General features: G+C 30.9%; 1 protein-coding gene across 1 annotated transcript; it reads right to left on the bottom strand.

The window, feature by feature from the left end:
• Positions 1-2193: 2193 nt before the first annotated feature.
• LOC124839137 (protein-protein interaction regulator family protein) lies at positions 2194-6294 on the bottom strand. The gene is made up of 10 exons (XM_047314870.2): positions 6101-6294; positions 5926-6030; positions 5718-5783; positions 5274-5447; positions 5079-5189; positions 4730-4801; positions 3590-3673; positions 3388-3488; positions 2994-3078; positions 2194-2802 (listed from the first exon to the last, which is right to left on the bottom strand). The coding sequence occupies exons 1-10, from the start codon at positions 6176-6178 to the stop codon at positions 2404-2406; spliced, it is 1275 nt and encodes a 424-aa protein (XP_047170826.1). The 5' UTR covers positions 6179-6294; the 3' UTR covers positions 2194-2403.
• Between the last annotated feature and the right edge of the window lie 6371 nt (positions 6295-12665).

Below are 12665 nucleotides of genomic sequence, written 5' to 3'. Positions count from 1 at the left end.
AATTCTTCTCATGTATCAACCATCAAAGAATCAGGTAGACAAATATTTGAAAGAAAGTTTCTCATATAGACATATGTGTTCTAGTTGCTCATTCATCTTATAAATATTTTCTAACCATAGATTCTCCCCAAGATTAAGATGGAATCGACTTCTCTTTCAGCATACTTCTCACCATAGAGCACAACATGTTCAGAAAATATCATTCATATTAATCAAATACTTATATAATATAAAAAAGAATTGCATAACTACTGCCATAGAGGTTGTAAAAGAAAAAACAAATATGAGGAAAATGTAACGTAATATTATTTTATTGAATGAATATAATTGCAAATTTCAAATAAACAAACAATGTTATTATATTTATACATGTTGACTTTATGTATTATAATTGCAATATCACCATATTAAATTAGTTATTGTCGCTTGTGATATTTGATTATGGATTCCTCATATATGAAGATTTAAAGTTGGTGTTCCTATTCTTCAAAATGGTAAAATATAATGATTTCACTTGATCCATGGGAGTTTTATGCTATATTGAATAGACATTGAAATTTAATATGCTCACGGCTAAAAATTTGTTCCCTTCATCTACTGTGTCTAAGATTTAATATTCTTTTTATATAAACTTAAAAACAACATATTATATATATATATATATATATATATATATATATATATATATATATATATATATATATATACACTTTTCAATACATATGTTATTTTTTTAAAATAGATAAATAATTTTAAGACAAATGGGAAAAAAAATGTGCTTCAAAGTGATAATATTATTAATTTAATATTTTAGATAATTAAACCTACATTTGTTGTCTCATGAATTGTTGAATGAAGGAAACATTGTATCTTATAAAATGATGGTTTAAACATTCGATTCGATCTCATATTTATTCTAAAAATTTAATTAGATCATTAGATTTTAAGTAGTTTTAATTGGATTTTTTTTAAATATATAACAAATAGGTTCAAATTTTTTTCACTGTCTAAATGATTAATAATAGAGTATAGTAAATATGGTGATATGAATTTTTTTATTACTTGAAATTTAATTATTGTTATTTGCAAAGCTTTCTTAGCAGAAAAAAAAAAGGATTTCAATAAGATCAAAGTTGAGGACAACAAACATCTGTTTTTTCGGAGTGGAATGAACCTTAATGTTTTCCCAATGCTCGAAAGGAACAACAGAAGAAAAGGTTGTCTAACCAACTATGTGATTTTGATTGCCTTTCAATGTAATTCCTCTTCAAGGGATGTTTATTACTTTGAGGATCGTAGGTACGTAAATCCCTTCTTCTCTTTCAATTATCCATTTACCTAATTTATACCCCCTTTCACTGAGCTTTGAGACTAGGGTTTTCCAATATTGAAATTGAAAGAAGTGTGTAACATCAAGTATTTTAAATTTTAAGATTTTTATTAAAAAAAACTATTTCGCGGATTGATCATGTTTATATCAAAAGAGAGCTTATGGCAATTAATGATGGATGAATAAACAAGTTTTGTGATTGCTTTTTTTTTTAATGGAATCTCAAAATGACTTTATAACTCGATCGTGTTTTGCTTTCAAAGTTTCTGCTCATTCTATAGCCTGTTATTATTATTATTTTTGTGTGTGCGCGCGAGCGCGCATGTACCAATTATGTAAAAATGTACAGTTTAGTAAGCAGACAATCTTTACCATTTGTTAGAATGAATAAATTTCATCTTACCGATATCAACTCTAAAAATTTAGTAAAATAAAATCAGTGTAAATTTTCAATGTTAATCAAGATATGGACCAATTTTATATAATAAAAAAAAACGAGAGAATTTATCGGCAATATATACTTATTTGTTTATTAATTATTAGTAAAATCATTTTTCTTACAGCAAAATTAGCAATATTTATCCTATCCTATGTCTAGCATATACTTGAAACTAAAAAACTCCATGGATTTTCATAATCAATGACGGGAGTATTCTTAAATATATGTTCACTTTTAAGGCTATAAGAGAACAGAGATTTTAGTTAGTTACACACTTGAAGGTAAAATATTCTATGCCAAACATTAATACCAGAACACTGAAAATCACTTCTGTCACTATGAATCAAACCACACCATCTGAATATTTACTTCATGCATGAGGGATGTTTCATCCTACAATTCAATTTTGTACCAATTGCCCAAGTGAAGAAAACTACACCAAGCTTTTAAATCTTCAAACTCCTTCTCCAAAGGATGTTAACAGTACAAAGAGAACAAGTGTATACATAAAGTTCAGGTTAATACCAGAAAATAGAAAGGCTGCAAGTCCAAATACGTAAACTTAAATTGCAAGGAATAAACTACAAAAACAAATGTAACTCAGAACTAATGAAAATTGTGACCTTGTGCGAGATCACTTCCCTTCTGCATTGTCGGCATCAGCTGCAGGATCTGCAATGGCGTTACCAGCTTCCGACTTTGTTGTTTCATCAACCCTCCTACCAGAGTCATCCTCTAATTCATCATCCATCATGTCATCCTCCCCCACATTTATATCTTCCACATCATCATCATCTTCATTATTGTTTCCATCTGGGATCTTTCTTTTCTTGGGACCATGCTCCAGCCTGTGTGTATCCAACTCTTTGTCCATAGTCTCCTGTAAATTCTGGTCATTATTCGCTTTCCTTGCGTTCCGTGCATTATGCCATCTCTCCAATTCCTTCTCAACATTGGAAAGGTACTGCTCCCCAATCTGTTTCTGGTACTCAGACACTTCCTCTCTTCTTGCATTCTTCCATTCTAGGAATGCCTGCAGATTGAAAAGGGTATACATATTACCAAGAAAAAATAATGTTATAAAATGCCATAATCCTGAATCTAGTGTGGTAGTGAGCAAGCACTCGTAAGCACCAATTTAACAACAAAAAATAACATCATAGAGTTCAAAAACGATGTTTTAAGATGAAGACCAAGAGAAATCGAATGTCTAAATTTAGCAACCTCTTCTCTGCGCTTCTCAAGTGACGTTGGATCTTCATCCAAGGGCTTGTTAGGCAAATAGTAGATTGGAGGTTCTGCTTTAGTCCTAAAAACATACAGGCAACAATCAATCAAAGAAGTACGAAAAAGTTCAAATAAAAACTATCACATGTCTACCTAAAATCCTGCAATTGGCAGGAAACATCCAGTCATCAAGTTGAGTCAACATTACAATGCACATGAATAGAAACTTATCTTCGTCTGAATAAAATGTGAATATGGACACTTTTGGACCAAAATTAAAAATAACCTGCATAGTATACATGATTTGATGTCAGATATAACTAGACCAGATTGGAAGATACTACATGATATAGACTCATGCCTCATTAGTTTACAATTGAATAGGACAAACCTTATAAAATTGCTTAGTCTTTTATGATGCTCACTCCAGCGAAGAAACAGCAACTCCAATTTCTTTTCTTCTGTCTTAGCAGCCACACGAGCCCTAAGGGTCTGATGAGAATAAAAGAAATAATATATTTGTTAGTGAGGATCAACATGGAACTTGTTGACTATTATGAATAGCAAAGTAATAGTTATCATCGAAAGCCAACCAAGTCTCTCCTTCGTTTTTCAGCAATCTGTTCACGCTCTTCTTTCCTAAGCCTTTCACTTTCTTCTCGTGCCCTTTGCTCTGCCTAGGAAATAATTTCAAGGTATATGAGATTATTCTGAAGCTTTGGATTCTATTATAAGAGCGAGAGAAGACAAAGCGGCAAGAAAAATTCAGTGATTGACATGCTGCTCAGACAGCTTGAAATCGTCATAACATAAAGTATTGCATTGAAACAACCCTCATATAATTATATGATGGCACATTGCACCCACAATCTAGTCACTGATTCACTACTTCGTTAATTTTATCCTTGGTCAACTAAATTGGAACAATCAATAACTCTGGCTACATTTTCAGGTACATATCACAGTCACATGAATGTACACGTTGCCATTAAAAGAAGTTGTAACAGCCTTTTTTGGGACTTTGGACCATATAAAACTTGTCCATTCAATTGCCAGGCATTACAATCCCAGCCGCTAGTCATCTGAGCATCATACACTGTCACTAACCACTAAGATTGATGGCAAATTTGGTTAGGCTGGGTGAAAAATTGATGTAATGTCAATAGATTAAGGAGGGAAACAGCAACTAGGTCCGATAATCTGAAGTGGCCAACGGCAACATTAATTTCAAGCATGACAGAGATAAAGAGAAAACTTAATAAAGAGCATTATTTAAACTTGACTTACATATGATCACACCTACATATGCCGTGGTTACCGATGCAAGGAATTGACTTAATAAAAGATAAATATTTATTTCTATGTCTTATATTAACACATGAACACACTTAGATGTTGCGGCTATCAATGCAAGGCAGTGGCTTAATGAAAGATGAAAACATAACAAAACCTAGTTGACAGCATAAAAAATCTATATATTAGGAACATTCAAAATGATTATTTATCTAAAATAAAAAGATCTAAAAATATTCATTCATCAAAATGTTTCAGTAAGTATCTTATAAAATATCAAATCATATTGCTATTAACAAAGGTGATAGTCACAATTTATCCAGAGGTATAGTTCAAAATTATACATAACCTTGTAAACAAGATAGGCTCACTGAATTTTTTTTCAAGGCCGTTATTATATTTATAGACAGTGATGACATTGGGTACTGCAAAGAACTTACTCTTTGCAAGGAATTGGATCTTCGCATATATGCCTCTGTTCCGGAGAGTTGCATGTCCTCCTTTCGGAATTTCTGAAATAGTTCAGAATAAAGGACATGTAAAATATAGAAATAATAATATAAACAAATGGAGTTGATGAATAAATCAGAGAAACATGCTTACATGACAGAAAAACACTCGTACGAACGTTAAAAGTGACATTAAAACAGTGTGAGACAGAAAATTCAAGTTAAAAGCATTTTTTGAGAGAATGCGATGAGTGAGAGAATTTAAATGTGCACAATAAATAAACTACATATTTGAGCTTATAGAGATGTCCTAAAACCTAGCAACTAATTTAACATATACCTCCAGAGTTCCCAGAAGCTGGCCCAACATTCTTTTATTCCTATTAACCAAACTGGGATCCTCATTCTTTGGCAGTACCCTTGGAACATGTTCCGCGGGGATATCAGAAACCTGGCATGGACAACCGGCTAAAGTTTTAGATATACAACTTTAAACCAACAATCACATGGAAGATAACACATTTCTCTTTACCACCTTGGAAGTTCTTTGATTGCCATCTCTCTTAGACCATCCACTTTGGTGAGAATTGAAAAGGTTCCTATCACTCTGGACCACTGCACCGGTCCCATTCACACCTTCAATAGCTGAATCCTTTTCCTTTCCATCCTGTCCTGCATCAGCATCTTCAGGCAACTCACCATCATCAACCTTCATTCCCAAATACAGCTTTAGTTAAAAACACATCCTATATTTCCCCTTGTGGGAGAAGGATGTACAGGGGGAGGCCCACCACAACAATGTTTTTCCCTGAGCTAACACCACAGGCGAATTTTGAAGCAACACACCCACCCCATTTCTCACATTATAAACAATCGAATATGGGAATATAAAGCCCCGAAAAGACAAGAGAGGAAAAAAAAACTTAAAAATCGAAGTGCCAAGCAGACACAACTAGATTCAAGAAATAAGTAACAACACCTTAACCACAGTGGATGAAAGCCGACGTTTCGCAGGAGGTTGATCTTCGGAATCATTCCTGTCTCCCTGAACAGTAAATTAAAAGTATCAATACAATTAAATCTAACACCATGATATTAATCTACTCAAATCCAACACTGACAAGAATGAAGAAATTGGGAAATAACCCTAATGAGAGAGTGAAGAGAGGGAATTCAGAAATACTAACAGGGCGAATGAAGGGTCTTTGGCGAACACCGCCGTTAGTTCGAAGAGCAGGCCCCGCTAAGGCACCTCTGCGAAGACCTCGAGGATCTCGAAGCCTCTCCGTAATCTACAAAATCAACAAACATTAGAAAGAATCCAACACATTTAAGATATCCGTGTAAAGAGAGGAAGAAAACCTCGCGTTGTTGGCGAAGAAGCTCATCGATCTCGCTGCGGAGTACCTCCTCCGTCTTCTCCACCGCCGTGCTCCCCATCGGCGTCAGCACTGCACTGCCCGGCTATCGCCGTATATTACCTGACAAAAACCCTTGCTCTCACTAGACCTTGTTTCCTTACCCACCAGAAAAAACCCTTTTCTAAGCTAATCCTTTTTTCTTTCAATAATTACTTTATTTTTCTTATTTATAAAATGCCCTTGTTTTTAATATGCTTTTCTTTACTCGGTTCCGTTTTGGTTTAACCGTGTTAAGTTAATTTTTATTTTTTTTTAAGTTTTAATTCTATCTTAACTTTTGAAAAAATATTTTAATTAAGTTATTTTAAAAAAAGAAATTATTAGCATGTCATGTATTAATTTATAGTTTCTTTTAAGTTTTTTAATTTTTTAATTTTATTTTTATAAAAGAAATTATCATTCCATACCAAGTCCTTCACTTCACTGTAATGTGAATGACAATTCTTATTATCTTAATTTCAATTTAATTTTTATATTTATTATTTATATAAATATTATATTGATATTTTTAATAATTAATAATATTTATTTTTATTAAATTTAAACTATTAAAAATATTAGTATGATAGTTATATAAATAATTAATAATATAATTTATTTTTGAGCAAAAATTAAAATTAAATTAGTTAAAAAATTTATATAAAAAATAAATTAAAATTAAGATAATAATATGTGTTATACTAAGAATATGTGATAAGATAAATTTAAAGAAAAAAATTTTAAAAAAAATCACATATTAATATGTAACATGACCTTAACACCATTAATAATTTTTATTTTTTTAAAAAGTAATAATTGAAATACTTTTTCAATAATTAAAACACTCAAACTTTTTAAAAATGATAATCAATTTGACACACTCTTATCAAGTGACATCCAAATAATTAAGCTTAACTTAATTCTTTTATGATTGACGAAGAAGTGAATCATTTCTCTATTATCCACATTTTCAATGGCAAAAGAGCTATAATCAATAGGAAGATAACGGTAAACTCACAGTATACATAATAAATATGATAAATGTTTATTTTTATGTAATAAATAATTATATATATAAAAATATATATATATATATATATATATATATATAATCGTAATATAATTAAAAATTATATAAATATATATTATGATTTACTAGCGTAGACAACTTCTCTTTGTATATTAATTTTTAAATATCCTATTATTACAATTTTCCAATTTCAGTTAAAGTGATTCATAAAATAACGCTAAAAATGTTTAAAAATAATAAATACTTAAGGAAATTATTAGAAAAGAAAATCATTTTTTAGTTATAAAATTATAAACACATAAAATAAAGAATGTAAGTTAAAATATTTAAATTAGTAAGAAAATTAAATTATAAAGACGAAAACAAAGTGATTACAAAAATATTTTCAAATCAAATATAAATATTTGTTAGTAAAAACTTTTATTCAAATTTGGAATTACAACAAATATTATCAGATAAAATATAAATATTTTTTAGTAAAATTTTTAATCCAAAACTAAAATTACAACAAACAGTAAAATTACCAAATAAAAATATAAATATATTTAGTTAAAAATTTAATCAAATTTAAAAAAATAAAAATTAATTGAACAAATCAATAAAAAAATTGAAACTGTTGACAACTTTATACATTATCGTTAACAGATGAGTTAATAATTATATTATTAAGTATAAAATTAAAAAAGTAAAAATGTACAACCAATTAGTATTATATATATATATATATATATATATATATATATATATATATATATATATATATATATATATAAGATAAAATAGAAAAAGGAAATTTGTTTATAGAAGACATGTAACCTCTTTATAAATAAATTTATATAAAAGTATAGATAAACTATATTAGGGTGATAAGTGGATTTTAAAATAGTTTAAAAGATTTGTTATATAAAGTATTATGGCATGCAATTAAAGTTTTTAAATAATAAAACGAGATCTTATTATGTTCAATTAAGAACATTATAAACTTGTGTAAGGAATTAATCAATCGAAGTTTTAGAAGGTTAAATAATTATTTAAAATTTAAAATTATATAACTTTCAAATAAATTATTTTGATAGTTGAATTATATTTTTGTGCAGTTTCGGTATGTAAGAATGACATTTACTTTTTCTAAATATGATACCTTCCCATTAGAGTTGTCAAAATCCGGTCACAATCCGCGAGTCAATCCGGCCCATCACGGGTTTAAGTCGGATTGGGTTAGAAAAAATTGTATCTTTTTATGCGAGTTAGATTTCAACCCGGCTCGTTTAAACCTAGCTCATGCGGGTTGAACCTGTGGTGGTGGGTCAGGTTGGCCCACCAACCCACCTACCTAATTTTATTTTATTAAAATTTAATTTTAATTTTATAAAAAATTATTTATTATTTTATTTTTGCTTGAAAAAGTTATTTAAGTTCCTTATTTTTAAAATTAATTAAATACCCATGTTGGAAGTGAAATTTGGGAGTGAAATTTGTTTAGATTTGTATTATACAAAGTTTGTAATTTTTTTTATTTAAAAAAAATTGTAAGTAAGTGAGTCAGTGAACCAACCCGTTTACCCACCAACTCGTGGTGGGTCAAGCCCAGTTCGAATTTTTCTGGCTCACTAATAAATGAGCCGCATTGGGTTGGCTCATTAAGTGACCAACCCGTGGTGGACCGGGTCGGATGACCCGTTTTGACAACTATACTTCCCACAATCATTCAACGATTTTTTAAAATTTAAAAAAGAAATAACTTTAATTAAAAAACATTTAAGAAAATACTAAAGTTGACCTTTAAAAAAAATGTTAGTTAGTACTTCAATACAATCTTGAATTTATATTCAAGGTGGAAAAGTGTTGGATACTTAATTCAACGCAAGTCTTCATCTTAAAAAAGCTTTGTTGGAAGATCATGATTTCTAAAGCTAAAAATGGAAAAAATTTATTATAGTGCGGAAACTTACTTTAAAAAAACCTTATCAATTATATTATTTCAAATAATAAAATAACGAATTAAATACTTCATTTATATTGTCTAAACTTGTAAAACAAAATAGTTCTAATTGAATCGTAAGGCTTTTCTCATCATCTCTCGAGTCTATCATGCCTCTAGAACATTTGTAATATCATCTACTCACATAATTTTATTGCCAAATACAAACACACAAACATATATGGGGTAAGCTACCGATAAAACAATCATAACAACAAGATACATACATGTTGATTATATCAACCATAATCAAACACATAACAAGATACATACCTTTTGATTATACCAACCATAATCAAACACATAACAAGATATATGCCTTGTGATTATACCAATCATAATCAAACACACAACAAGATACATACCTTCTTATTATATCAATCATAAGCAAACACCACATAAATAGTAGTAATGACAATAAGATTCTTGATCCTCTAACATAAACAATTCAATCATACTGAATTACTCGATCCTCGACCTCCGATCCATGAACTTCGATCATTGATCCTTAATCTCTAACCCTTGATGTCATCATTAACATCTCATAGACCCTTAGTTTATCCACTCATTAGCATCCTTGTCAATTACTTATTATAACTATTATAGTAACACCACTATCAACATAATAAACCTGAAGTATCTAAAGTACCATGATCATCATCATAACACCACCATCATGACTATCCCCGTCATGAACAACAAGATGAGCATCTTCGTACCATAATATCACAGTGGAAAGAGTCCATCTCACTCTTGTACCATACCTCACCGACTGTAGCCGCTCCTACAACCAACTTGTAGTCTCTCCTACCAGACATCTGTAACCTCCCCTACAGATCATCTCTTTCCAATACACATATGGCAAAAGGAAGCATCTATCAGAACTAGGATTTACGAGGTACAACAAGTAGACTTACCCTTCACTTTTGTGCTCATCAATCAAATCCTCAAGTACATCCCAACACTCACTCATGTTTCACTCCCAACCACAAGTCAAACTGACCCTGAACATAACCACTGACCTCAATCTTTGATTATCATCATGTCTCACAGTTCCTCATACTTGGTATACGTCCATTCTTCATCAAATTTGCCAATTTTTACCAAAATGCACTGTGATAATCGATTATCACTTAAGATAATCGATTTTCTCATTGAAATTTACCCAGAAACATTACGCAGGAAGGGATAATCAATTATCATCCCAGATAATCGATTATTCTCGAAACCACCCTTAAAACCAACACCAAATAATCGATTATAACTAATTATAATCGATTATTGCATAATCAAAACACATCATGAACATGATTCAAGCATTCAAACATACATACATCAACCCCAGATCACGTGGAAACACAGTTAACACATCATACATGCATTCAAGCATCTCATACCCATGCAAACATACTCAAACACATATAATACATCACTTGAATCATCCAGATCCAATCATTGACATGTTATACCCCAATAATAGGATGCAAAAGAGTCTCCGATAAAAACACCAAATAGGGTTTTCAATCAGTCGAACTAACTAAGCATAATGCTTATAAATGAGAACCAAGAAAATGAAAATTCTCCAAAACAAAGTTGTTGATGCGAGACTCTTTTCTCCCAAACTAGAACTTTGATTAACGATCAAATGGTCAGAATAAAGAAACATACGTCTGGAACCCACTGTCCAAAAATCAGTGTGATCCAACGGTTAACGACTTCACAATGACGAAAACACTAGTGCATATTTTATGAAAATTTTCAAAACACAACTTGATTCGAGGTTGTTTTCTCCCAAATTAAGTCTCTAATTGACAATCCGAACGGTCAAAATGAACAACCATACGTTTGGAACCCAGTATCCAAAATAAGCCTGATCCAACGGTGAACGACTTCACAATGACGAAAACACCAATGCAGATTATATGTTATACAGGAATGACTTATTCTCTTCCTTTCTCTCTCACTTGGTTTTTCCCTCTCCTTAAATGACTCTAATGTTCCCTACTAATTTGACTCATCTCTACTAAAACAAAGTAAGTCATAATGGTCCACATTATTTGGCCTATTCTCTACATATAAAGGGAGCCCAATAACCCAACACTTACAATATATATTTGCATGGAAACTCCTAAGCATCATAACTTTATTCTCCCTTAACAGCAAACCCTTTGTTGGGATAACCCAACAAAACATACATAATACATTCATAGGGAAAATCCAACACAAATATTACATAAACCCCATGCTCATGCATATACAAACCATTGCCCAACAATAACAACATACAACCATAATCATAATCATATAAACATATATCAAACAAGAATTATTAATCAAAATAACTAAGAACACATATAACATACAACAATAAACAAAAAAAGTAAGTTTTCTCATACATTGATCAATCCTAAGACTTTATTTATATTTCCAAAATATCATTAATCTTCTTTTGCGCTAAGGATTTTCTGTTGTTCTTTATCTTTTCTTCCAAAACACCACCAATCTTCCTAACACATTCAAAAACACTAATTTAAAAAAAACAATCAAAGTTTCAAAACTACTTTAAGACTCCTATTTTCTGGAATATTACACTTTTATATTATAAAACATGTATTATTATTATATTGTTATGCCATACTAAAAGTTATGAATCAGTATTAAATTATTTTATCATCTATGTATTTTAGGTATTAGAGGATGATTTTATTTTGTAATGGGTAAAAGAAAATCAAAATACAATCTCATTTTTCAATTAATAGATTATAGATAGTTGGATTCACGTATTACAATTTATTATTCTCTAGCATCCCATTACCTTGAAGAAACATATAAATTATCAAATGATCACTAGTGCAGCGAAGGGCTTTTACCGCGGTTCATTTTCACTATACGTCGCGGTTCTTGAACCGCGGCATATTCAGCCGCGGTAGTAAGTCAGACACTTTATACCGCGGTTCGAACCGAACCGCGGTATATAGGCTGCGGAATATGCCGCGGTTGTCTAGGGAACCGCTGCCTAAACCCTAAAAAAAATTTTAAAAAAAATTAAAAAATGCACTATATGCCGCGGTTGAGACTTCATGCCAACAAGCTTTAAGTCCTGCATTGACACTAAACTCTTCATATTTGAAGAGTATCCTTGTGGTACTTTGATACTCTTTAAACATACACAAAAACTTATCTTCTCTTGTCTAGACATTGTGTAACATGCAGGGGGTAAATAAGTACGTTTACCAATCTCCTTCGGTGCCAACTCTTCTCGGATATTCATGTCAACCAAATCCAAACGAGCATTCACTCCATCTTTTGTCTTTCCCTGAATGTTGAGTAATGTACCAATCAAGCTATCACACACATTCTTTTCTACATGCATCACATCTATGCAATGTCGAACATCTAACTTTGACCAATATGGAAGATCAAAGAATATTGATTTCTTCTTCCAAGGGGTCGTTACAGATGACTTCTTCGATGTTTTCCCAAATACATGATGTATTTTATTAACTTTTTGAAGAA

Source organism: Vigna umbellata, chromosome 1, assembly GCF_029865625.1.
Source record: "Vigna umbellata cultivar VRB3 chromosome 1, Vumbellata_1.0, whole genome shotgun sequence".
Taxonomy (NCBI): domain Eukaryota; kingdom Viridiplantae; phylum Streptophyta; class Magnoliopsida; order Fabales; family Fabaceae; genus Vigna; species Vigna umbellata.
This window is presented reverse-complemented; position numbering and strand designations above follow the sequence as displayed.

Coding starts and splice junctions, on each gene's coding strand:
- LOC124839137 (XM_047314870.2), bottom strand. CDS start 6,178: ATGGGGAGCACGGCGGTGGAGAAGACGGAGGAGGTACTCCGCAGCGAG. Junction 3,079..3,387: donor AGACTAAGCAATTTTATAAG/GTTTGTCCTATT, acceptor GTATGTTTTTAG/GACTAAAGCAGAACCTCCAA. Junction 2,803..2,993: donor TTGAGAAGCGCAGAGAAGAG/GTTGCTAAATTT, acceptor TTCAATCTGCAG/GCATTCCTAGAATGGAAGAA.